Source organism: Amblyomma americanum, chromosome 3 (assembly GCF_052857255.1).
Source record: "Amblyomma americanum isolate KBUSLIRL-KWMA chromosome 3, ASM5285725v1, whole genome shotgun sequence".
Taxonomy (NCBI): domain Eukaryota; kingdom Metazoa; phylum Arthropoda; class Arachnida; order Ixodida; family Ixodidae; genus Amblyomma; species Amblyomma americanum.
Window position 1 is genome coordinate 223,316,361 of NC_135499.1, and position 27,393 is coordinate 223,343,753.

At 47.6% G+C, this 27,393-nt stretch overlaps 2 protein-coding genes across 7 annotated transcripts in view; one reads left to right on the plus strand and one right to left on the minus strand.

The window, feature by feature from the left end:
- LOC144126202 (retinol dehydrogenase 13-like) overlaps nucleotides 1-6,385 on the plus strand; it is a 25,969-nt gene extending 19,584 nt beyond the window's left edge. For both annotated transcript variants that reach the window (XM_077660206.1, XM_077660208.1), the window contains 2 exons: nucleotides 600-2,093; nucleotides 6,249-6,385. In XM_077660206.1, coding sequence (XP_077516332.1) covers nucleotides 600-776 — 177 coding nt within the window. In that variant the 3' untranslated portion in view covers nucleotides 777-2,093; nucleotides 6,249-6,385. The remainder of the gene's footprint in view (nucleotides 1-599; nucleotides 2,094-6,248) is intronic.
- On the minus strand, nucleotides 3,505-26,082 carry LOC144126198 (retinol dehydrogenase 12-like). Of its 5 annotated transcripts, none has more exons than XM_077660200.1 (7): nucleotides 25,958-26,082; nucleotides 9,399-9,661; nucleotides 8,343-8,582; nucleotides 7,634-7,726; nucleotides 6,228-6,422; nucleotides 5,911-6,020; nucleotides 3,505-5,388 (listed from the first exon to the last, which is right to left on the minus strand). In XM_077660200.1, exons 1-7 carry the CDS (start codon nucleotides 26,065-26,067, stop codon nucleotides 5,170-5,172), a joined length of 1,230 nt encoding a protein of 409 aa, XP_077516326.1. In that variant the 5' UTR covers nucleotides 26,068-26,082; the 3' UTR covers nucleotides 3,505-5,169. The 5 variants fall into 5 exon arrangements, with proteins under 5 accessions (XP_077516326.1, XP_077516328.1, XP_077516330.1 ...); XM_077660202.1 differs by lacking the exon at nucleotides 25,958-26,082 and adding an exon at nucleotides 13,810-13,894; XM_077660204.1 differs by lacking the exon at nucleotides 25,958-26,082 and adding an exon at nucleotides 13,810-13,869 and having other exon boundaries at nucleotides 9,399-9,626.
- Between the last annotated feature and the right edge of the window lie 1,311 nt (nucleotides 26,083-27,393).

A 27,393-nucleotide genomic window follows, 5' to 3' on the forward strand; every position in this document is an offset into this window, starting at 1 on the left:
CAATGTATAGGTATGGTATGGCATTGCCGCGAATCATTTCAGTGTTTGTTTGTTCATTCTTCAAAGCTGTCACCACGCCGCTTTATCGCTTTGTTTGCGATGCAAGACGCGACCAGATTTATCTCGATGGATCGCATTCAGACAGAGCTGATTCTACATTGTTCCAGAATGCTCTAGTAACTTTGCACGCTGTATCTAGGAAGTTCGCTATCAGCTTTAATTTGAGCACTGCCGACAGCGGCGGGCATTTTGTTCGACGACCGTCGAGCACGCTTGTTGCTACGCCGCCGCTGAGTGATTCAGTCGATTGTGGGCGCAAGTCAGCCCAAATAGAGTTTTGTTTAGACACCATTTTCGAAGCCTTTCTGCTCTCCGGACTGCAGTCACCACTTCGTGACAATATGGTATGGTATGGTATGGTATGGTATGGTATGACATGACATGGCATGACATGGCATGCCACGAAACACACGGCACGGCATAGCATGGCATGACATAAACTCATTGTGAAGATTAACTTTATTCTGAAGATGAACATTAACTTTGCCCGTGCAGGAACTGTGCATTGCAAACGCTTGCTTTTATCGGTCTTCCCGCAGTCTCCTGAGCAGGGCGCCCAGACCAGCGTGCACTGTGCCGTTTCCTACGAGGCGGGGTCCGTGAGTGGTAAGTACTTCGCGGACTGCCGGCAAGCTCGGACCCCCCGCTTGGCCATCGACCCTGAAAACGCCGAGTTCTTGTGGAAGGCTTCCAAGGCCATGGCCGGACTGCAATAGGCCCTTCGGTGTGCACGCTATACGTACGACGTGGCGTCAGAGACCAGGCGAGACGACTGCCGGCCGTTTGGCGACGACTGCCAGCAGTAGCACAGCCGAGGCCGTACGCACGTGCTGGTGCGGCTTGCTCCCCTCTGTATCGAGCGTGCGGTGCTTGACTCATACCTTCGTCTGGAGTCACGTGCATGCATTGCTGGCGATATCGCGCGCTGTTTCAAAGTTTGCGACTTCCTGGACCTATGTGTTGTATAGTGCAAGAGTCAGCTTTAAATTTTGAAGTCATTAGTAACTTGGCTGAGAAGGATCGAATTCTGGTGCAGGACTGAAGAGAGGGTCGCGCAACTTTTATTAGCGAGCATTGAAATACCCTGATAGCCGGACCCTTTTACAAACGACCTGCATGCCGTAATTTTTTTCTGCGGCCCAGAGCCCAAGCAGTAGTGAACCTCAGTTTGATGTCAGATAGTAGGACTTTAGTTGGGGCGATGGAGATGTCAAGAAAACAGCCGAAAACGCCAACTGCTGTCCACTAGGAAGTTTATTAACGCAACAGCGTTAAGTGTACCTTTCAGCGGAAAAAGCAGCGTCCCGTCGGCGTCGTGCAGCGAAACACACGTCACACGTGGACCTGTGGAGTGAAAATAATAAAAAAATGATACGTATGGCGAATTAGAGGTCCCCGCACGTCTCAAATAATCAAATTTTATAAAGTAGCGGCACTGCGCTAAAGAAAATTTAAGAATTCTAGTCGTGATATGAACCCGCAAACCTTGGCCTTGCGAGTCAGACATGCTACCCACAGGCCACACATGAACGGCTTGGGTGAAGGTAAGTATGTCTAGACGCTCATCCTGAGCAAGCAACCATTAAGCTAAAGAGCTACAAAAAATGGCGTAGGTGCAGTGGCGCGCGATTTATTTCCTGGCTCATTTACAAAAATATCATTGAGCTGCGTCTCTACTGGAGTGACGCCAGCTTGTTTTCTAGTCTTGTTCCCAGATTAATGTCTACAAGCTATTCTACTGATCTTTTGTGCACGTTCAAAGTCTGTATGTAATTCAATATTAACATTTTCAGGCGACTATTTTTGTTTAGATTGAAAAAAAAATATTTTCCGTGTAAATAGTATATTAAACTTTTAAGGAAGACAATTTATTATTTTACCAGTGAAAAATACCAGCTATTATTATTTTTTTTGCAAGAATATGCCCAACTTCGTACTATGTCTCATAACTGATGGAAACTGCAGCATCCAAAAATGCTGCGACTTATCAAAGAAACACCCGCAAGGTCGTGGAAACAATTTTGCTTTCTAAGGTGCGCACTATATTTGAAATTGCTAAAAAATTGATGCTACTACTGGTACCAACAATGGTGTACGACGTGTACCGCGCTCGCTGTTTCGTGAAATATTAACTACTGCGTTATCTACATGGTACTAAAAAACACCTTATTTGTGACATGAAGGTTGCGAAATTTACCTGAAACAAAGAAATCATGTCTAGGTGCATCACACTTTAAGAAAAAGCTGGGAGTTGACTCTGTACACATTGGTGCACATGCGTGTCAAAGGGCTAATGATTTGTTTCACAAAGTGGCACGTGAGCTTTGGCCATTGAAGGTTTTCTTTTATAGCTTCAAACATTACTGACGTCAAATAATACTTTCCCGTCGCCTTTACTTACTGAAATGGCGAACATTTTGCACCTGATACACATCAGCCAACTTTTTCATTTTATGATTTTCTCATAACTTTTGAACTTTTGCTGTCATCTTCGCTAAGTTCTTAAAATTTTCTTCTTAGTTGCGGTTCTTAATTTACTTTCTATATGTCTATGTACTGAGAAGCGCATTTACGGTAGTGTACGTGTTAGTAAGTACTTTCATGAATTTGAAATTTTCTTGTCAGCCACAATTACTTTTTACTCACTATATAAATGTCGATTATTGAGAAGCGCGTTTATGTTATTAAACGTGCTTGTACTTTTTAAACAATTTTTTTGTGAATTATAATTCCACCTTTGCTCGCTATATGAATCGATCTGAAGCCAGTTTATGCTAGTGGACATGTTTGTACTTTCTTGAATTTTTCAGCTGAAATGTTTGGAGAAAAAAAAAGCTATTTGCAGCACCTCCAAGAAATACCTTCTTACCATGAGGCAGCAAATATTTTTTGTGCCCCGAAGCATTCTTAAGTCAAACCACTGAAACTTTGAGGTTCGTTATGCAATGAAAGAAGCACTTTTTATTTCTCAGCATTTTAAAATTTTTTTTATTTTCATGTTATAAGCGTAGCTTCATAAGTATTCACCTTAAAATTTTTCAAAGTTAGCAGCACAGAAATAAAATTTCACATTACTGCCAACATTTGTATTTGAAACGGGCAATATAAAATTGTACAGCATTCATTCAGCTTCGTTTTGGTGCGCTGCATGTTCTTGCAAGTAATGCACATATTTCAAGCAAAGATAATAGAATGGGCAAACAAGAAACACCCATTTTTCCCACAGTAAGTAAAGAGTTCGGGAGGAACAACTGCGACCGGAGGCAGTGTCTCTGCGTTCCTAAGAGAACCGCGCAGAATCTAGATTGTTGCCCACCGCCAGCTGGTGCGCATAGCTTCGCCAGTAAGGCACTGCAATCTGGTTGCCAGTTCTCCTGCTTCGAGTGCATATTTCTTCGTTTGTGCTTTTTTCAGCAGGAAGCATCTTCATGTTCATTGATAGTCGGTACAAAAAGAAAATCAATCTTTTTATTCGCGGCTGATCCTTGAGATGGCAGAGCCGTGCAGGTGTCCAAGCCCATGATGAAAAGCTAAATACATCAGAAGAAAATGCAACTTGAGGAAAGTCAAATTATCACAACCTATGTTTTCTAAATTTCACGTCCAAAAATCTTTTGGAGGAACGTAGGAGAGTGAGAGAGTTAGAATGCTAGGCAGTGAATGCAACTTTTTGAAGCAGCACAGCAGTAGGCTTTTTCTGGTAAACGGCAACTTGACCCTTGCGTATTCGCGCACGATAGCATGACGTCAGAAAAGAGGTCAAGAGAAATAGAAAACACAGCGCAAAAAACACGTGACTAGAAAAAAGTGGACGACACAGCGCACTCCTTTTCGCGCTTTTTTGTGTTTTCTATTTCGTAAAGACGTAGAAGTTTGCCCCCAAGCCTCTGCTTTAACTCTGTTTAAAGACAGGCCGCGTGTGGAGTTCTGGGAAAAAAAGGGACGGGGGCTATACTGGCCTGCATTATGCAGTGCGGGTCAAAAAGTTCAGGAAGACGGAGTGAACTGCATCACGTGAATTGTGCAGTCTTGAGAAAACTTCGGGAGACGGAGGACGAGCTCAGTGCTAACCTTTGGTTCATTTATAGACTATACGCGAGAGACCCAAATCCGCCTTCAGCAGTGAAGCCCGTTGTAGCCCTTTTCCGTTATACAAGGTGGGTCAGATACCCATCTTCCAAGCCGAGCACCAGGCAGGGCAAGGCTTGTGTCCATTGTATCGCTAGTCGGCACCCTGGCGCACTGGGGATCAAACCGACCCCGTCCCATCCCAAAGGCCCGAGAGCAAGCCGTTCTGCATTCTTTGTCGTCTTCTCTCGTGCGCGCGTGTGCATGTATCACATATACACGGACTCGCAAGTAGGAGGTTATCCCTGTTACCCAGGTGACCTCGAAAGGGGAAAAAAGCCTTGGTAGAATAAACGGTTTTCTACGGGAGCTGCCGTAAGAAGCGGAAGAACTGTTGAAAGGAGTGCTATCCGTCCACAGTCACAAGCTCTGTTGTTGGCAATGCATTTACGTAGCAGTAGCAACCACATTTTCAAATATATATATGCAAATATTCAACGCACTTGCAGCACATTTATGGCAGCATGTGGGAAACTGCGGTGTATACCACATGGCAACGGCAGTAAATAGTTGAATTCGAGATACATGAGAACACGAGCGGAACAAAACAGACTGAAAACTCAAGTTAAAAAGAAAAAAAACTAAATTGTGAGGTTTAACGTCTCTAAGCGACACGTGGGCTCTGAGGGACGCCAGATTGGAGGGCTCCGCCTAAATTTAGATCACCTGGGATTCTCTAATGCGCACTGACATCGCACAGCATCGGCGCCTATTGCGCTTCACCTCCATCGAAACGCGGCCGCCGCGACCTGCATTGAAGCCTGGTCCTCCTGCTCAACAGCCAAGCGCCCTAAATACTGGTGTTAGACATTCCACGCTGTCATAATCGTTAAGTATAGATTTTAGAAACGCCTTCAGAGTCTTTCTATACGTGCTGGAGGCTCATTCAACGTTGTATGCAGCGTAAAAATTACGGCCAAGGAGAAACTTCATTTCGGACTGGCGAGTTGAGCCCGCAGCATCTGGGGCAGCCACAACCGGTCACTGCTTGCCGATGACCTTGTGCAGTTGTTCGTGGTCAAAGCCCACAAGCCTGGCGGACGTTCGGAACACTTCTTCGGCCAGGGCCCGGTTCATGAGCAACGGGTTGCGGTAGGCCTCGTCGGCAGGCGCGCAGTCCTCGAAGTACTCGCCGCTGGTCTTCTCGAGGGAAGGGTCAACGGCCAGCCGAATTGTCGTCTGCGCGCCTTCGAAGGCCGTCTGTTTATCAGGTGGGAAGAAAAATGGAAACATCGTGTGAGGAAAGAGAAACGGCAGTACGTGCCGTACTCTCGGTGGACACCTGAACCACTTCGTGATGGAAAGCACGAAAGAGGGAAAGCAGGCGGAGAGAAAGAGGAGCCGCCGTTTAGCGCTACGGATTAATTTACGCTCACTGACTTCGCCCAGTACATGCATGGGCACTTCTGCATTCCGCCTGTTTCTAAATGAGGACGCCGCGCCCGGGATTCAATCCCACGACCTTGACCCCAGCGGGCGAACGCCACCACCACTCAGCCAACGTGGCGGGTTAAAACGAAAAACACACACGAACAGCGCTTCAGCGGCTTGTCGATAGGCCCACTGAAGGGGCTGGGAGCCGCCAGCGCCATCGGTCACGAGAAACCCCTCGGTAACCGCAAAGCGCATTTGCAAGCGACGACGTCCCGAAATGAATTATCCGCACACGCCGCCGGTCGGAGAGAAAAATATAGGACGATAACGCGCTTCAGGAGTCCTCACCTTTCCTTTGGTGTGGGCCATAAGGCTGAAGAGTATTTTCCTCAAGAACGATCCGTGGCTCGCGATCGGAGTCTGCACCAAACCGGGATGGAGGGCGTTCACCGTCACTCCTGCAACGAGAGGCCGAAAGTGCGGTGCTTCTGGAAGCCACAATTGGAGCCGCTTAAAGCAGGGATATCCCCTTCTCGATATTTCTATACGGATGCCGCTTCGCTCGAGGGTGGGGTAAGCTTATATACGTCACTATATATACAGTTTATACACGTCAAGAGCCAGGAACAACGCCGTATGGCCGCGAGCAGCGTTTGCATACTCACCCGTGTCCTTGATCTTTTCAGCCAGCGCCACGCTGAAGAGGCACATGGCGAGCTTGGTGTTGGCGTACACGGAGAGCGGGGTGCGCAGGGTCTGTCTGCCCCGCGCCTTCTCTTCCAGATGGACCACGTCTCCGACGAGGTGCGAGTCGGACGCCACGTTCACCACCCTGCTCGGAGCGCTCGCCTTCAGCTTATCTGCGAATGCGCACGGCCAAACGGCGCACGCTTCCTTAAGCAGTAGGTAGCAATATGTGAAGTTTAACCTCACAAAGTCGCACATGGACTGAGAAAGACGCCGCATGGAGGGCTCGGGATCAATTTCGACCACTCAGCGTTCTTTACCGTGCACTGACATTGCATAGTAAACATGGACTACTGCGGCGGGTGTTCAGCAATCCATGATTTCTGCACGCTAAAACAAAGAGCCGTAAGAGAAAGTGCACTGTATACCACAAGGCACTGCTATGACGAGCGAGTCTATACTGTTGGGTTGAAATAGGGAGATAAATGCGTTTTCCACGCTTACCCGCGGCTCAGCGTCCAAACCACCGACTCCACCCCGTGATCCCACTCACTACCAAGCTCAAGCCGACTATGGCGGATACCACACCTCGGGGAAACACACCTCAAATCGACACGGCTGTGCGAGTCCCCACAAGACTAAAAAAAGGCGATTGGCAAGGAGGTCGTAGTTAAGGGTTTGTACACTGCCACTTTCTGCATTTCTCTTGCATTTGGCGTAATTATTTGTTCTGGTATGACAGTCGCAAGAATACAACCAGTGCGCGAAGAAGTGGCTGTGGCTGAACTCAGCTGAGCCAGGATTGAAAGCTCTGTTAAGCATGGGTAGACACTCTCTAGCTTTGGTTCGTGTTTATTTTTTCAAGACTTCAGTGAGAGCAAGTCACGTGATGCATCTCACGCAGGGCTCGAGTGGGAAGCCAGGTAAAGCCGCTGGAACCAGTTTACGACCGTCTCCCGGAATTCTGAATCAACTGCTCACGGAACCGCCTTCCGACAATCTCAGCTTGGCATTGTGCGCTCGAAACTGAAGGTCTGAATAAAATTTCAGTTCAAATGCGATAAATCTGATAAACATCAGAGCAGTACTTCTCTAGTGAAGCCGCCGGGGCTTTAACCTGATATGTGAACAGGAAAACTGATTCGAGACACGGGATCAGTTTTTTTTTTAAAATAAGTTAACTGCAACGCTGAAGTGAGTGCGAATTAAAGAATATCGAAATGAGAGCAGGTTGAATATAAAAGGTACCGTTGCCGAATATGAGATTGGAGAAAGTGCGAAGTTTAGTACTGGCCCATTTTCACAGTCAATTTTTGGCCACCTTCGATGCACCGTGACTTTCACGTAAGACGTGACGAGTGAGAGAAAGGCCGCCAACGCTCACCCAGCAGCAGCAGAGTGACGAGGACCGGGGATAAGTGGTTGGTCTGGAAGCACACCTCGTATCCGTCTTTCGTGTATGTCAACTCTGTCGAATCTTGAGAGTCAAATGTAAGAAAGGCGAAGACAAACAGTGTGCAAGAGGAAATGTCATCTGTATTCCCAACAGTGAGTTTCATGCAGTCTTCTTTCACTAATTAAACTCGCATGAGAACAGAAGTATTAGTGGGTGTTATGCAAAGGATTCGTATTTCAAGCCGCTACGGTCTGCTCCGGCATTTCTCAAATATGTCAAGTCGCTCTGGTCTCGAGACTATTTGATTAACGGTAACCTCCCTGCCTTTCCGTTCGTCTCTCTCTTTGATTAACGGAAGCTGAAATAGAAGCAGGTTATTTATTGCATCAAAGGTACAACTATGACAGATATCAGAGATAACGGAGGTAATCTAAAAGGTATTATAAAAGAAGATAAACGAGCCGGAAGACACCCATGAAAGAAAACAACTCTAACCTCGGTTCAATAGTTGTGTTTCGGTAATGCGTGTGACAGGCAAAAATAAAGCTTTCCTTCCCGACAGACAAAGCTCTTCTGGCCTTACTCTTCTGTCGAGAACGAAACGGTGAAAAAGGCAGGACAGATAAGCAGAGCTGTACCTGGACCGCGACACTTCCCAGACAAGCAGCGCAAGACACGAAAAAGGCGAATCGCTGACCGTTAATGATGCCGGCGTTGTTGATGAGCACGTCCAGCCTGTCCTCGGTTTTGTTGACTTCATCGCAGAACTCGCGCACGGACTCGAGCGAGTCGAGCACGAGCTTCTTGACGACCACGTGCTGCTTAACCTCGTCGTGGATGTGCTGGGCGACGGCTTTGGCCTTCTCCACATTGCGACAGGCTAGGATGACGCGGGCCTTGCGTCGGGCCAACTCCTTGGCCGTCTCCAGGCCGATGCCTGCAGTCACCAAAGGCGACGACACATGTGCAGTGTGCGGCAATGTGAAACATTCTGCTAGAATGTGGCAGCCACATATTGATCCAGATGCACATGCAGGCATATTCGATCTCCCTATAGGGCCACAGGGTTTAGCGGTAACGAAGGCAATGGGAATGAATCTGTGGTAGACGCTAGCAAAAAGCGACTGGAAGATTGGTGGCTCAAAAGCAGGCGGTGACAAAAGAAACACCGGAAAAGGGACGCGCCTAAAATTTCATATCCCACGCATTCCATCCCTTCTCACCCCATCCCGTCCCGTCCCAACGAAAACCAAGACACAAGGCCAGGAGAAGGCACACAAATACCCTGTCGCTGTACTAAAACTTATTTATTTACTGCAAATCCACGTACTAAGAGCCACGTATTTATGTGCACCAGCATGAGAAAATGGCTTTAAGTATATGTGGATGAACAAAAAATAAATCAGTTGTAGTCCGGCGACAGAGTATTTTTGTGTATTCTTCTGGGTCTGTGTCTTGGCCCTCGCTGTTTTTTTTTGTTTTGCTAGAACATGGTGCAGTTTATGTGCTTTACTTTCAGGTTTCTCTCGGCGATGGTTCTTAATTAGAGGCTACAGAGGCAAGCGAAGCGTTGCACTGACGATCTGCGCAGTCACCACGGGAAATGATGCGCCAGTCTGCTGCGACTTTGTTTTATCCTCCTTCTTTCGAAGACGCGCCTGTGAGCGAGCTCTCGCTTCCTCTCGAGCGATAGTGCGAAAAAAAGAACGGGGACATCTTGCACACTCAGCGGGTCCTTCGTGTTGGAGCTTACCTGACGTGGCGCCCGTGATGATGGCGGTCTTTCCTTCCATCGAGGTCTGAGAGAGGTACATTGCGGGCCGCTCGAACAGGTGGCTCAAGGCCAGGGCAGGAATCCTGGCGAGGAAGAACCACTCTGCGATCAGGGCCCGCAGTCGGTCCAGAAGCGTGGCCTCTTTGGGCCCCGGACCGCTTCGTGCGCCGTCCATTCTTGGCGCGAGTCGCTCCTTGCCGCCGCCCCCTGGTGGGAAGTTGTTCCAGGAGGCGAATAACTTCCTGCCTTGACACGTGCACAGAAAGAAAAGAAATTGCGGTAGCTAATGTTTAATGAAACAGGCGAAGCTCACGGTCAGGGCTTGATTTACTGTTCGTGTTCTTTGTTCTTGCCACGGGTCTGTCAATTTGCGCTGGTGACTGAATGCGTAATAATTTATTGCGTCAACCAAAAGGTCCTTCTTTGTATGCCCATCGAAATGTCGCTCCCGTTAGTAGTGCGTGCACACGAACAAGCACGCGGGGTGCGTCTCCGCCCAATTCTTTGAGTTGGTTTGTATATTTGACATCGTGGATTCGCAGGTGCCGAGGACTAAGATCGACTGCCGGACCAAAAGGATGGGTGCATTTCTTGCCGGTCGAGGGCGCAGATGTTTCTGTAATAAAATTTTCATGCACACTTAAGGTCCGTACGCGAAGTTGCCTCGCGGGGAGAGAATGCAGCCCATTTTTAGAAAGTCTCCAAAATAATACACGCCAAAATGTTGGTTCATTGGGAAAGTCGTGGTGCGAATGAAACGAAACACAAAACGATCGCTCTGCATGCCTTGTGTGTGTCACTGCACTACTTTTTTCCCCGATATGAACACTACATATGAGACACGTATGAGATAAACATTATCATGCGTCCTCATCATTGGCTAATGCGGTAGCATAGAAACAGGCACATGAAATGGGGAAAAGAAGAGGCCTGCATCTTTCCACCTGAAGGGGAACGCCGCCTGCCTTCTCAGGAAAAGGAATATGAGGTCTGAGAAATGATACAGCAAAAAAAAAAAGAGAGAAATAGGGTGCTAGGCCAGTTCTGATCCTTTTTTTTTCGGTATTGGGCACTGCTGCAGCCGCTAGGCTAGTTGTACATTGTTCTAACGGGATATACGTTATATATAAAAGTGCAGAAACGTCCTCATGCTTGTGCATACTACTTTTTTGATCGCACCGCGGTGCATATTGCTTCTGGCTCGTTCGCACCACATCCCAAGCTGCGGTCCATAAAAAGTGGTAGTGTTTTGACGTAGTGAAACCGAATATATATGCGAAAGCATGCGTTCATTCTTCCCCTCTTCTTTCCAGCGTCTGCGTGTGTACGCATCCGCGTTTCTCGCTCCTCATCGCCACACCCTCTCTCCACTCGGATGCAGCTGGCGCCACGCTGCTCCGAACTTTTTCGGGCTTCTTACCATTGGCTGCAGCTTGCGCGACGCTCTTACGAATAAACCAGAGCTTACCCGAGTTACTCCAGCACTTCGCACACGATTCTTGGCTATAGTTTGACCCCACTAAAAGTGGCTTTTATTTTGTACAGTTTGTGCGCCTTTTTCAAAGCGATAAATGCAGGACCTCAGCAGATTTCATTGAGGCTCCTTCACGGACGCTGTAGTTAGAAAACAATGGGCTTTACGTGGCTTATTGAAACGAGAAAACGCCATAACCAAATTGATTTCTTTGCTCGCCATTAGAAAAAAGGCGCCATATCTTTGTTACCTGTGCAGCTTAACTCGCAGCTGGCGGCTGTCCGCACCTGAATTTTCGCATAGACTTTCCGAGGGTGTGCAAAAATAGCAATCGTTTTCGTCGATGCCTGCGCGTCATTTGGTTCAAGCTGGGCGCGCAGATTCACTCGAGGCTTAACTGCTACGGAGTCCGTATTTAGAGGGGAATTCACGGCGTTTTCTTTCCTGTGCGCTGAACGCGAGAAACGCGCCCTTTCCTCGTCCTTCAAGGCTGCAGGTGTAGTATACTGCTAGAAGGCAGCTTTCTGACAGCGTTATAAGGAGTACGCGTACTTCATCACCTGACACAGGAAACGCTGTAAATGAAGCAGGAAAAAGAAGCGCACCCGGAAAGCGCTGCCACGCAAACATCTCCAGAACGAGCTGAAACATGATCGCTGCGTTAAAGACACGGTCTGCGCGAATGTGCTTAAGGCTGCTTCGCTATAAAAATCTACGAGGAATGGAAAAAAAAATATTCCAGTCGGGCAACGTCTACACATACTTGAGCTCAGGATGTTGCAAATATACCAACAAAAACAACAACAAAGAAAGAGAAAAACTGTTATAGCTGTGAGGGGAATTTTGATTTATGCCCACCAATTTATCACTAAGAATCGCCGAGATCCCAAGAATGTGGAGGTCTTGCAACTTTGATTACAGCTGTCTCGCATTATTGATATAGGGGCTGCCAGTTATGCGTGCTACATATGGCAGGACATCGCATAAGAAGGACCCCTAAAATTACAAACCGCATAAAGTTCTTGCGATTAAATGTATTTTGATAAATTATAATTTTGGCGATTTTCAAGCCCTACAAGAGGCTCCTCAATTTGTCTAATATGGCGCCGCTACGCAGGATTCCTTCTGGGCGGAGTTTGTGCTCGTTTAAAATTTCACTATAAACTCGAGCTTGTTAGTCGACGGTGGTAACCTTAATTGCGTGAGTCAGTGCTTTGTTACTCGATGGCGTAATAGGACTAAATGAGAGTCAAGGAAGAAATCACTCTTCGGCGGGAACGCGGAGTGGGGGACGGTGGACGCGCACTTTGGAGAGAATTTGATATAAATGATTGCGCCGTTGGGTACTTGTGCAATAGATGAATGACAGAACTAAAGAAGCGCATTTTTTTTGCATTCAGTACTGCAGGTAAGCTAGACTCAGCGACTGTCATGCGGCTTGAGCAGAAAACAAGGACCGCAGTGGTGGCTTAGTGGTTTGAGCATCCGCCTCGCATGCGGTAGGTGCGGGGTTCGATCTCCAGTGCCGCCGGGTACCCACCGGCAATACACTGAATACAAGCTTTCTCCTGGCCTGGTGCTCGGCTTATTTAGGGTGAAATGCTCGGTAAATGGGCCTTTGACCCCACCTTGGGTAAAGAAAAAAACACCTTGGACAATGACACATGAGAGAACGGAACACATCGGATAACATATGGCACAATGACGAAACGCGAAACGAATTATAACGAAATTGCGTTCAAGAAAATCATTACTCCCCCCCCCTCCCCCTCGGTCTATGAATAACAAATCACCATAAAGCATGATTAATAAGGCCTGTCATTAGGGGGACGTTCATGCACGACTTCTCCCGCTTCCTTTAGTGGTGTGTACTCAGAGGTGGTTATCAACAAATAGCGTCTCGTATTTATGTAGGTCCAGGCAAATTATCTCTTTAGAAGAAAAGGCTCAGTGCCTGATAAGAACTGCGCTCCCATGATCCTGCAAGCGCTCCACTACTCAGCGTGCTAAATTCCTGTCCCCATGCTCTTTCAGCATTTTATAGCCACGAAAACTCGCGCACTGACACTTACCGCCACTTCTGTCTCATCAGCATGCGAACAACTACGTAACAGAGCTCATAAGCTATACTTTTGCTGCAAAACATTGACAACAGCTACTCAAGCATGGCGCACCTAGGGAATGGAGCAAACAGCCCCGTTCCGCGGGCCTATCGTTCTTAGACTAATTGGTGGCGCCGCCGCAGCGGGGCGTCGATCTCGTGGAAATAGCCTGGTGATTAGTCCAACGTTTACAAATATCTATTGACGTGTAATTAGGCTGGGTATGTGCATGATGACAAATAGAGGATCAAATACAGGATGCCGCTTAAGTATGCTCTCAGCGCGCAAAACCATATTTCACATTATGCCCCCCCCCCCCCCCCCCTTTCCGGCTGCAGTGTCACACCTCTTTAAAACTCTTAGCCCCATAAATTTCACGTTCTACGGTTCGGAGCGGTTTCATCGGCGCACTAAGAGTTGAAATATGAATCGGCCTGTTTTTAGGGGCTACACCTGGGCTTCAAATCTTGCATTTTCGGACCGATTCTCTAACGAAGGCATTTAATCATGCGTTTCAATACGACACGACTCACAGGCTGTTTCCGTTTAGACTCACGTGAGTGTGGCCTCGTGTCTGTTATTGCGAAAGCTTGATTCTCTAATTTTGCGACTCTTTTCCGAAGCACAAACACCTCACAACATTTGCACTCTTACTGATCAGGCAAGAGATGAAAGAAAGCCCTTTCGTGCGGAAGACTGCAAATCGATTGCCATTAATAAAATTCAGTAGCCACTAGGCGCGTCGCTTAGCAGTAACGAGCATCTCCCACCAATCGACGACGAATCGTGAGCTAAAACGCCGAAGGTAGCTTACCGTCGCTGCCGACGCGGGGCCACAAATGACGTCTGACAGCGACTCAGCTAGGAGGTCGTTTATTGCACGCTCATTCGGAAGAGAGTCAATACGCAGCAGGCGTCCTTGGCGGCTCTCGTGAGGTGAGGAGGACGCTTCACTAAGCCGACCCTCGCCCGGAGTGCGAGACAGTCCCGTCGGATCGAGAGTTGACCACGTGTTCCCAGACGCAGCTATTTGACCGAGAACGCAGCAAACAAAACAATCGTGAAAGGAGACAGGTGTGAAGGCTACCAGCCCGACGGGGGTCGGCAGAAGAGCGACGCAGGATCGAAGGTCAGCCACCGACAGCTGGGTGTCGTGGGCGGTTTGGGACAGCCCGCACGGTTGCGCCTGCACACCGACCGTCAAGCACCGAGAGACACTCAGCTGTATGATAGTGACGGCTTTGTATTCGCTTGTTTCTTACCACAATTTCGGCGTTACTCAGTCACCGCACCTCGACTACTGCTACCGAGCTAGCTGCTCTGCGAGCGGCATTCACTTACATTCTTCAAGAACCCCCAACAGCGTAGGTTATTTTCAGTGACTCTCGGGCTGCATTACAATCTATAAAGTCACCAGGAAGCCTTCAGGAGCCGATCATCATTGACTTAACAGATTAAACTCCGAGGCCTGTGAGCTTGGCCACCATGCTGTGCTGCAGTGGTTACTCACTCACTGTGGCCTTGCAGGCAACGATCACGCTGACGGTGCAGCGAGGCCGGCGCATGGCGACACCACCTTGCTCCTGCCTACACCGTTTTCTCGCAGTGATGGCGCGAGGCTTCTAACTACACAATCCTGGCAGACAACAACGCTCTTTGTGGTGTGATCCGCAGCATCAATATAGGCCCCTTCTTCGTATCGACCCAACTTGTGACTTCCGCATGCCACGCAGTATAGCTAGACGTGCTCAAAATTGCCTCCACCGAATTTGCCTGGACGTAGCCTACACTAAATCCTATTTACATAAAATTGGTGCATCAAGTAGCCCTCTGTGCTCCACATATGGTATGCCCGAGGATGTGCCACATTTGATCTCCCGCTGCCAACTCTTCAGCAATCATCGCAAGACACTTTCAAGTGCATTAGGACTCCGACAGGACGGCCCCGTGAACCTGGAGCATGTCCTTGCACCCTGGAGTGACGAGGCTTCGGGTGTACGCGGGACAAAAGCATTTTTAGTGTTTTTAAGAAACACGGGTTTGGTGGACATTCTTTGACAATTATGCGCGCGCGCGCGTTTGTGTGTGTGTGTGTGTGTGTGTGTGTGTGTGTGTGTGTGTGTGTGTGTGTGTGTGTGTGTGTGTGTGTGTGTGTGTGTGTGTGTGTGTGTGTGTGTGTGTGTGTGTGTGTGTGTGCGTGTGTGCGTGCGTGCGTGCGTGCGTGCGTGCGCGCGCGCGCGCTCGATTTAACCATTCACCCTTTCTTTTTCTGTTTTCCTTTTCTTCTCACCATCCTCTTCTCTACTCTTCTCTTCTCTTCTCTAGCATGCCAGGCCGACAACCTGGCAGACCTCTCCTGTTCCATTAGAGTTCTCCTCCTCCTCCTTGTTTCTACTGCTGTCAACGAGCTTGCTGGGAGAGAATGTCGAAAAAGGTTTTCTTCGCAAGGGTGGAAGCGTTCCGCTTTTCAACCGGTTCTTTTGTATTTTCTCCCCTTTACACCGTACCTCTCGCTACCTTCAATGAAGAGCTGCATAAGGAAGAAGCAGAGGCGGGGAACCCCGCAAACCTCAAGGATATTTCCGCACTTGTCTCCGCCAAGCAGAGAGAGGTGCCAAGCACTTGCATGTTTTCCCACGTTTAGCTTTCGTTTTCTTTGTTTTCCGGTTGACGTATTTAGAACGAAACGTTGGCGTTACTTGTGGCGTATTCCGTTTGCCGATTCCCAGCACTTTTCGGAGCCCCACGAATTGACAAGCGTGTTCGAATGGTGATTAAGATTCAGACACTGAGCTCGAATCGTCTATATGGAGCGAGTCGCTTCGTGACGGATCGCCCCTCATTGCCCCGCACAGCGCAGAGCGCCTCTTGTCTTGCAACTATCGGCTTGGATTTCCGGACACTCCGCCAGGTTTTGCGTTCCTTCGCGGATTCAGAGTGATGCTGTGGATCGCCGATTTGAATAAGCCATCACTGCAATGAGGACTTCAGGCGTAGTTGTAAGGAGCGAGAGCTGGGCTACAGTCACAATATGTATTAGCTAGGGCAACGGCATTGCGTCTCGGATACGACGGACAACTCGCTTAAGCGGACGAGGAGGTGCTGTAAACGCTGCCCTGCAGTCGAAAGCCCTCGTTTCTCGCAGGAGCGGAGAGCGACGAGCGTTTCCATACCTCCGTCACAACCCCCGCCCCCTCCCCCTTTTTTTTTCAACAGAAGGAACGCAAAAAAGTAAAAAACAAACAAACAAACCGGTAGTAATGAAATTTCGACAAAACTTTTTACTAGACGCGGCTGCCGAAAACGCATGCCTTGAATTGCGCACCTAGTTCTGGTGGTAAGTACAGTAAGCTTCGCACTGCCGTCCTTCTGTGCACGAACATGGACGGCATCGACTCGCAAGAAGCAGAGCTTCGGAAGCTGTGTTTTCGCACGATACAGGTATGGCACAAAGGCCGCAATGATGCCCGTTTCTATTCGACGAGCGTGCCTCTAGTCATGAGTCTAGAGGTCGCATGGGGTTGACAGGTGACTTGTTCACCGTGTGACCTGTTGAGTTAGACCATGACCGTGCAGATGAATGTTTTTTTTTTACATGTGCAATAAAGGAGAGGTTCGTGCTGCATAACGGCCGGCTACTCCTTTTCACCAATTCGTAGCAGCCACTTGGTTTGACGGTATACAGTTCAACATATCATAATACAAAGAGTACAAAATACTTTATACATAAAAAAATATGAACAAACAAGGACACAAGACGCAAAAATAAGCTTATCTGCCGTATACACATCAAATGTAAATAACAAAGCTTTTGAAGCACTCAATAACTCACAAAAAAAGAAAAACAATACTAAGTTTGTAGCAAGCACTGCAAAAACAAATAACAGAGATATTAAAGCATTCCCTCACAGAGAAGTAAGAGCTGTAGCATTGACTCCAATTCTAAACTAGCGTTTCCCAAGGATTCCGCTGTCCTCAAGGAATGATTTCAACGCCACAAATGCTCCCTTTTGCAGTTCACGCGTTGGCTACGGGCTTAAGAGCTTTTGTAGACTTGAGGGTCTTTTGTCAAGAGCGTTCAAGTCTCTCTTCAATCGTGACCTGAGGTTGTCATGCACCCGGCAATCCAATAATAGGAGAGCCGCATCTTCATTCTCTTGGACCGCAGCGGTGGCCTAGTGGTTTGAGCATCCGCCTCGCATGCGGGGAGGTACGCGGTTCGATACCCAGTGCCGCCGGGTACCCACCGATGATACAATGGGTACAAGCTTTCCCCTGGCCTGGAGCTCGGCTTCTTTAGGGTGAAATGCTTGGGAAATGGGTCTTTGACCCCACCTCGTGTAGTGAAAACTACCTTATGCCATGGCGCTATTTGGCCATAGACGCCCTTGCTCCGTAAAAACTCATCATCATCATCGCAATTTTCTTGGCCACACGCACACCGTAGGCTGTCTGCGCGGCCAATTCTATTTTTCCCCCTTTTTTTTTGGTCGTTCTTGTAAACACACACAATTTCTTGCCCACTTTTATTCTGAGGTCTCGTCTGCACTGCCTTGTGAGGGTTGCCTGGGCCTCGTCAAGCTGTTTGACTACAGCTTTTAGCTTAACTGGTTGACCAGAATTTCTGGTAAATAAAGCTTATAGTTAAATGCTCATGGCGAGAAAAAAATCATACGAAGACCCTTCTCGACCTTGACAACCGTCAGCTACACTGATCGCAATCGACCGATCAGGTGCCGACGATCCAGTGTGGATCTCTCTATTCCCCGCCAAGTAGTGATAAGGTGGTGTGGATGGAGCTGACTGCGGAGCGCATCAAGAATAGGGGATATTCAAAATTCCGCAAGGGCGCTTTCTCACGCAGCTATGTTGCCAACGGCAAGATGGCCGACTTCTCTAAAACTGCGTGGGCCACACGATAGGCGTTAAGGGTGTGGACAGAATGTACGAAGCGTACTTTTGAAGAATCAAACAAATAACTAGTTCTTCTTGCTTTGTTTCAGCTGGAAACGCACGGTCAGCCATCCTGTCTTGGGCAACATGGTTATGCGGGAAAGCGCACTTGCGGGATTTTGAATATCCTTCCGTGAAGTAGTGTTTCTGGAACCAGGAAAGATGGAGGACGCTGTCTGACACCCGCATTATCGGACTCATGTGGATCTGCGGCAACGTGTCATCGATGCACGGCTGGCCCGTCCTGATGTCGTCTGGGATGACTTTGCTGGCGCGGACGATGATCCCGACATCGGAGAGCCATACATTCACGGAAATAATATTACACGGAGCACAAACTCACTCCGACTGCCACGAATCTTATGAAGGCGATGACGGGAGGCTGAGCTACCACCAGCTGCCTTTAACTCTTTCACCGCGATTAGTTATCATTAGGGGTTGGACTTTTTTGTTTGTACGAAAAAAAAAAACATCCGCCGCATACATTTTTTAAATATGGTTTTAATATAAGAAGGACAGCGTCCACCAAATGTGCGCCACAGCTTGTTGGCTATTGAGTACGAGTTACAACAATGCCCCCTAGATAGAGAAGGCCTGGTCACTATTTCTGTCACGAGAACAGAGTAGTCGGGGAAAATCGAGCCACGGTTGGGGAACGACCGGCCATACAGCTTGCCAGTAGCTGCCGACTGTGTCGTTTCGTGCACGTGCACTCTTATTCAGTGCTTTTTTTTTATGCCGGAAAGCCTTGTCTGCCGAAACTTTTGTTGTTGTCATCGAGAAAGAAGTGCCCTGTTCATCTTTTAAGGGCTACCTGTTCGGAAATGACGGCGCGCACTTCATGACAGCAAGCGACGAAGCGATCTGGAATTAGGCCTACACTGCACGCCAACCGACGCCAGCGGTGTTGTGTGCATGTTTGTGTGTGTGAGTGAGTGGTTATGAAAGACGCAGAAAAGAAGTGGAATATGTGCCGCTGTGCATTACATCTTTTTGGCGATGACACAAAAACTTCAAGTTCCAGGCAAGTATTTCAGAATGAAATTCTCACAGTATGCTGCCAACATAATTTTAGGCGGCAGAAAAAGCAGTTGTATATTGTACATAATTTTAGCCCTGTATGTAGGCGTGTTGACCTAACGTGAAATTTTTCTGTTAAAATTATGGCATTCGAGACCAGCCTTGAGCAATGCATTCGAACTGCAGTGCCATATTATTTTTGTTATTGCGCGACATATTTTTCCGGTATGAGCATTAGCAGCGAACTTAGCAGGGATTTCAAAAGAAAAGCAAGCACGACTTGATAGTGTACTGATTATCGACAGTACTCAAAGCGTTCGTTTGGATGATTCCTGGCGTGAGGGATATTATCTGCTGTATATTGTCCCCCTTTTAGCTTCTTAGTACACATTCCTTCGCTTGCCATTTTCGTATCCAACTAAAACCTGCATTCGCAAGCTCGAGTTCAGCTCACAACAGGAGATAGGCGTACATTGCGCCATGTGCAGTGCTAGCAGTTGTCAGCATTGGTGTTTGCCTTTGAAGACTGTGATGGTTTATGTATCCCTTGCGAGGAATAGGCCGAAGCCACTTGCCTCGGCGTTCGACGTCTCGCGGAAAACCGAAAACACTGGCTTTAGGGCCATCGAGGTAATTTTCCCGGTACTATGGAATCCAGCAGTGGAATGGCATTTCCGCACTACTGCAACTGTCCCGTCTCGTTCGGCATGCCGAGCAGGAATGAGACAGTTGTTCGCAGACAATTGTCGGCGAAGGCAACGGGCGATTCTGAAACCAGCCGCTATGTTCATGTTCCGCGTCACGAGATATGGCGATAAAACTGAGCCCCGAGAAGCGCTTCATCAGAGCAACGGTCTGCCTTCTTGTTTCGCATGGCATGGTGCAAAAAGCTGCCCAGGTCGTTTGAATCGCGAGATGCGATAACCATCCGCGGAAGCCATCGCCTTCCTTCAAGTTGGCTGACGCTGAAGCCGCGGCCGCGAAAACCGCCCACGCTCGCCACCACGGGCGCCGACTGCCTGTGTTGCGTCCGTCGCGTGGTGAGGAGAATTTGAGGCCTTCTCTATCTAGAGGGCGTTGCTTCCGCTCCCATATTGTCATCATTGCTTGATTAAGAAGTTTCGCATGGTACGTAAGGGCACTGGGAACGTTTGTAACCGCAACGCCACATACCACACACACACGCGATGAAAAAGTGTCTTGTTCTGGCTTCAGCGATGCTGAGCCGATCTCGCGTAGTTGCCGTCATCATGCGGACTATACGTGACGCTGTGGCTCCATCAGATTACGGCCAATGTCACTTTTTCTTTCTTTCCAATCCGAAACTCTGTGCATGTGAAGCGCTTGCTGCTTTCGCAATTCATTTCATGACTGAAGGAGTGAGCAGTGTGCTACAGCAACAAAACCACTTAGATTTATCACAACCATATAAAGTTATTCCAACATGAAGGCGTTTAGACAGAAAGACCTTGCTCCGCTAACCTAAGTGAGGCCAGTGTATACGTATGTGTTTTCCTGCCATGTTGCTTTCGCTTTATTTTTATTATTATTGGCTTGGATTTTTGCACAGCTCAGTTTTTAGAAGCAAACTTTTATTTATGCTTTGTATTACGTCCCGATCACTTTACTTCCACTCAGTTCCTTTTTTTTTACTGCGACAGTCAAACTGCGCTCTAAACACGACTATTTGTGCGTTAATTACTTTTACATAAACTGCTCTCGCTAGCAAACAATCCCAGATAAACTCTATGTGATTTTTCAGCTCGTAAGGATGCCTCTATATACCAAAAAATTATAATAAACTGGTAATTCTTCCACAGGAAATAATATTCGCAAAAAAAAATGAACGAATATAAATTGGATTGATGCGGAGGAAATGCGAGAGAGTTCTTCGCTATCTTCTCTTCCTGGTGTCATAGCAGGTAGCAGGTGAAGAGCGGGAACCATAAATTCCACCTGCCATCGTTGGCAGGTGGAGGCTTCCCACAGGCACCGGCGCCTGGCATTTCTCGCCGCCGTGGCCCTCTTAATGGTCTAGAATTAAAAGTGCAAATGGCGTTTTGAAATTAGCACCGAAAAGAGTCCACCGAATTAAAAAAAACAAAAAACGCAAAATCAAACTACAGGTAGTATCGCGTCCTTAAACCAGCTTGTTTGTAGCAACCGCATCGGCGAGAAGCATGTGACTGCGCTGGAGAGCTTTGAAAGCGCCGTAATAAAGCCTAGCTTCAATAAGCAGGCGCGGATAACGGGTTTACACTGTCCCATTTTTGTATTTCTGGCTGTAAAATAATAAGTCCATTTAGTGAGAACCTCGGATACAGCGAACGCAAACCCTCGCGACAGGAAAGTTTGTTGTAGCTGGTCTCGAGGGGTAGTTTCACTTTTTGCGCCGCCGCTATTGTCTATGCACTGCTGGAATCCCGACATCTGCTTTATTAGCTATAGAAACCGTAGACGGAATACAATTTATTCGCAGAGGCCATATGACGGTATCCTTACGCAAAAGCACGCGGCTTTAGTGCTGTTGCGCTCCACCGGAAATGGTTGCGCTCCACCGGAAACAGTTCTACTTGGCGTCTGCTACAGGGGCCCCCAACAGCAACCCAGGATTCGCGCTTAACCTGAACGATGCACTAGTCCAAATTACTAAAAAACACCCTGGTGCGCAAATTGTTCTCTTAGGGCGATTTTAACTACCCTGGCATCGATTGGCAAAACGTAGGACCACTAACCGCCGGTAACCCTGAAGCAAGAGAATTCGTAGATGTATGCTTAAACTTTAACCTGACGCAAATGGTGCTCGAACCGACACGCGTCGCTCACGGATCTTCAAATATTCTGGACTTAATACTGACCAACAACCCTGAAAGCTTATCATCGGTTACTTACCTGCGTGAAATCAGTGATCATAAGGTTATTCATGCCATATTCAAGTTCTCCCCCACATCCCGCCAAACGTTCAAGAAAACCATCCGTATGTACGACAAAGGCAATTACGAAGAAATCAACAACGAGCTAGAAGCATTCCTGCCTTATTTTCAATCCACATTTCATCACCGGTCTGTCAATGATAACTGGTCGATTTTCAAAAAGAAGATCGAAGAACTGACAAACAAATTTATTCCCTCTAATCAGCTTTCGAGCAAACCGCCAAAAACCGTGGTTTTCACACAACCTTAAGAGATTAGAAAGAAGAAAAAAACGACTTTATAGTGCAGCGAAACGGAGCCCAGACGCAGATGCATGGGATAGGTACTATCAGGCCGAGGACACGTATTACAATGCAATTCGCTGCGCCAAACAAGCATTTTTCCAAACTGATCTACCAAAAATCCTAACGAATAACCCCAGGAGGTTTTGGGAAATAATAAACCCGCAAGCAACTCGCATCATCGCTCTAACGAATGCCGCAGGCGAGGATGCCAGTGATACTGAATGTGCCGAAATATTTAATCGCGCGTTTGTATCTGTTTTCACAAACGAAACTGCCTCACCATTGCCCACTCCGCCTACTCTAACACTGCCAGCAATGTCTCCCATCGAAATCACAGCGCAGGGTATCGAAAACCTTATCGACAGAATTAAACTTTCGTCAGCCGCTGGAGTGGACGAAATGAACTCAAAAGTACTGAAAAACACAAAGCACATTTCTGCCATTTATCTCTCATTACTGTTTCTGCAATCGCTGTCGACAGGAACTTTACCGGACGACTGGAAGGTGGGGAGGGTCATCCCGGCCCACAAATCAGGTCAAAAGGATTCTCCGCTAAATTATCGTCCCATCTCCTTAACCAGCGTGCCTTGCAAAATCATGGAACATGTCATCTATTCCCATATCATAAACTTTCTAGATTCAAACAGCTTCCTTGATCCGGCTCAACACGGGTTTCGTAGGGGGCTCTCCTGCGAAACCCAACTGGCAATCTTCACTCACGACGTGCATGCTAACCTTGACCGCAACCTGCAGACCGATGCGTTATTTTTAGATTTTGCGAAGGCATTTGACAAGGTACCTCACCAGCGCCTAATACTAAAACTCGCCCTTTTAAATTTACACCCTAATATCCTGCAATGGATTAAAGAATTTCTAGCTAACCGATCTCAGTTCGTTTCTATTAACAACCACCGCTCAAGCGCTCTCCCTGTTAAATCTGGCGTCCCTCAGGGATCTGTGCTCGGCCCACTCTTGTTTCTAATATATATTAATGATCTAGCTTCACATGTGTCATGTAAAATTCGTATCTTCGCTGATGACTGCGTAATCTATCGCACTGTCACTAACATTTCTGATCAAATGGCCCTTCAAAACGACCTTAACAGCGTCCATAAATGGTGTGACCTCTGGCTAATGACGCTAAATGCTAACAAATGCAAACTCATTTCCTTTCATCGACAACACAACCCTCTTATTTTTTCCTATGCAGTTGCTAACTCGTTTATAGAAAGCGTCCAATCGTTTAGGTATCTTGGTGTCACCCTCTGCAGCGATCTTTCTTGGCGAACACACATTACCACAATCATATCATCTGCTAACAGATCTCTAGGATTCATGAAACGTCATCTTCGTCATGCGCCGCAACACGTGAAGCTGCTCGCTTATAAAACCCTCATCAGACCCAAACTTGAGTACGCCAGCCCCATCTGGAGCCCACACCATGCATACCTAACAAATGCACTCGAATCAGTTCAGAACCGCGCCATTCGTTTCATTCACTCTGCATATTCATATACCACCAGCGTTTCAGCTCTGAAGAAGAATTCCGCTCTTGAAAGCCTCGCAGACCGCCGCCGCATTGCCAGCCTCTATTTGCTCCACAAGTTTTTCCATAGTTCTCTAAATCAACCACCCTACATTACTCATCCGAACCGCATATCTCACCGCACTGCCCATCCGTTTCAGATCGCCCGCCCTGTGTCGCGTACTGCAACTCTTTCAGGTTCATTTTTTCTCCGAACTGTTGTGGACTGGAATGGCCTCCCCACCGATATCGCTGCCATCACACACCTGTCTGCATTTTCAGATACGCTAAGCAATTATTTCAAAGCAATGACTTGTACTTGTTGATCAACATATTAACCCACCCCTTATGTAATACCCCCTGAAGGGGGTCTTTAAGGTGAATAAAGTGAAGTGAAGTTATCAATACTACCTTTTTTTTTGTCACTTATACTAGCTGCAGCTGTTTCATGCAGCCTTACTTTACAAACATCTGTCGGCAGAGAATATACGCAGTTCAGCCGGTGTTCATTTCATGCACAACAGCACTTAACAACACGTGCAGACTTGCGGCGTTAATCTTCCGATAGCACTTTCGGTATTGCTCGTCCTCTGTTTTGTATATAGGTGGCTGCAAAGCACCCTTCATACGACCCAACTATCGACCGCTGTATACGGATATATTGCTCACGGCCCTGGTTGAAACAAATGTCTGTCTGCAGCATTAATAACCAGCAGTATCGTACTCACTTTATTTCTTAACCCACCTTAAAAATAATCCATTATTGGCTCCAAGCTATTTATTTAGGATACAATCAGCAAAGATAAGGAAGTAATTACTCATTACCGTCCGTACAAGCATAGTCGTACGTCCGCAAAGGAAAAGGTGCATGCTAATGAGTAATTACTCCCTTGTTACAGATCTGCTCGACCTTGGGGGATTCTCATAAACATTAGACCGACACCGTTCCCATTTCCTGTTGTTAACCAATTCGCGATCGCCAAACCATCTGCTAGCCGCCTTGGTTCACTCACTTAGCAAAGCGACTTCGCCGGACAGGCTGTGGTCCCGGGTTCGAACCCCGCAACAGCGCGGATTTTATGCGATAGCATAAGGAACCCGTTAAGGCATTTTCCCAGTGTTGTGTCGCTGCTACACTCGGTGAGGCGGCGGTTTCTGGGGCAAAGATTGTGGGCCCCCAAATTGTCGCACATGTCCGTGTCGGATCGCGTTCGAATCTGCATGAGCTGTAGCACAGAGTAGTTTTATAGAATAGAATTGGCTATAGAACAGCAGTAGGCACTGGTAGACAGTCGAATCGTCAATTAACACATACAATGGTGTCTACGGGAGTGGGGTCACACTATCGGTGTCTATGGGGGTGGGTATGCTATTGCTTTGCCACACTTAATCAGTGATTAAATGCCCAAGGCGGTACATATTTCTCAACTTCAAAGTTTCTGTGAAAGCTGTATAGTTTTCCTTTGTAGCCTTGTATGCCTTCGCTTCGGTGGACTGTATAGCAATTACTCCGTTATTACAAATCTACTCCCCTTTAAGGGATTCCATTAAACATAGGACAACCATCAGCAATAGCTCGTCTCTGTGTCGCAGTGGCGCAGAACCTTGCCTCCTAGATTATGTACGATACGATACGCTTCACAAATCCTTACTGTACTTTTAAGCACCGCTATGAGATTTAAGGTCTAGAAATTCCACTTGCTACGCGTTTGCGGGTTTTATTTTGTTATCCGCGGCCGCGCCTTCGTGTCACACTGCCCTTACCCTATGGCGCTGGACTGCTGAGCACAGATTCGAGGGCTCGCTTCCTGCCGCTGAGGACGCGTTTCATTTGACACGAAACGAAAAAAACGCCCTGTTTCTAGGACTTGGTTGGACGTTAAAGGAGCCCAGGCGATCGTGATCCATCCGGAGATACTTGCTATACGGCGTTCTTCACAACTCCCACGTTGCTTCGGAGAGTAAAATTTAGTAACTATTCATTACTAAGACTGCACTTTTCATTGTCTTGCAATGAACATAATAATGCGTAGCGGAGATTGTAATGATGTTGATATTTAGCGCAAATGCTTTCGTTCTTTTTCATTCAGTTTTATTCCGTTTAAAGTCCTCTTCGGATTCTTATTGATGCGTGTGTGCGCGCGCACTCAAATATGTTTGTTTCTATTTAAAACAATAGTACCTTGGCTTAACGTTGTCCTTCCGTGAAAGTGCTCTACTGCAACAACACACAGAGAATTCGATTACCTGTTTCCCGTGGTGATCTCGCTTGTGGGGAGTACGTGCGGTGTCGGTTTCCTTCCTGGGACAAGGATATTTTCCGAGCCGCAGGCGCTGCTGTAAATGTCCTGGGCCATTGTCAAGAGCCGGGCATATCTCGCGGCTGGACATCCACCATTGCTCGTAATAATTAGCATCATCATCAGCCTACTTACGTCCACTGCAGGACAAAGGCCTCCCCGTAAACTCTCTAACTGACACTTTCCTGTGACAGTTGTGGGCCACCTCACCCCCGCAAACTTTCCGACCTCGTCCTCAACTTGGTTTTAGTTAGGATATCATTAACCCGTGTTTGTTCCCTGACCCACTCTGCCCTCTTCCTGTCGCCTAACATTGTTGATGCGAACGAGTTGAAAAACTTCCTCGTCAGGCTGTCGAAGCGGACAGCGTAACCTAAAAGAAGAAAAAAATGCGAGTGGAAGGAAAACGAGTGCCACGGACGCGAAAGCAGAGGTCGTTTAAGGCCAGCCTTGACGCCGTCTCTGCGTCAGGGCCAGACCGACAGGAGGCGCTAGAACGAGGTTTGTTCTGGCAGGGAGGCGAGCGTGTAAATAGACATTCGGCGTGGGTGTCGTGAAAAGCGCTTGAGAGAGGGCGTGCGCACGTAGAATGGACGGGGCTTCCCCCAGCGCTCTCACGGACCGCCGAAAGAAGCTCAAGTGTTCCGGCAAAGTCTTGAACTGCCGATAGCCATTTGCCGCCTATTCTGTGTGCAACACGAATGTGTCCGGCTAAGCGCTTAATAACGGATGTAGAGATATCCAAAAAACCTGCCGTGTGATTCGACATGTCTCCTCCGGAATGCATTTCGTTAGCCGAGCCACGAGCGATGATGATGATCATCAATGATGATTAAGCCTGTACTGAACGTTGCTGCTTCTGATGGTGGCGGTGGTGATGCTGAATGTGATTGTGATTGGTGAGGCATTGTCTCAGGAGGCTCGAAACGCGCATCTCTCCTAAAACCACCTCCAATGAAAACGTAATTAGCAACTTACAGATTATAACCTTAGATAGTGATAAGTATGAATCGTACTGAAATAATAATTGTGACCTCCTAGGTGCATTTCTTCTACTATTGTGAGGAATCAAAGTGCGGCCATTTTTTCGAAAACTGCTTCTCACAAACTGCGGAAACGTCGAATAGAAGCCGTCAAATGCACTGTACATTAAAGTAATTAACCGCTGTTACTCAAATGAAGAGCGCTCGATGTTCGGATGGAGAGACACGAGAAGGGCGACGCTTGGGCTGTTGGCGCAAATTAAGCACAGTAGCGCAGACCAGTATTCGGAGCCTTAGGCTCTAGCGGCTTCAGCGTTTCATGAAGAACCCTTAATTTCACACGCAAACGACGTGGCATATTCGACAATTCCGGACAAGATCATTTTTGAACGGGAAAAAG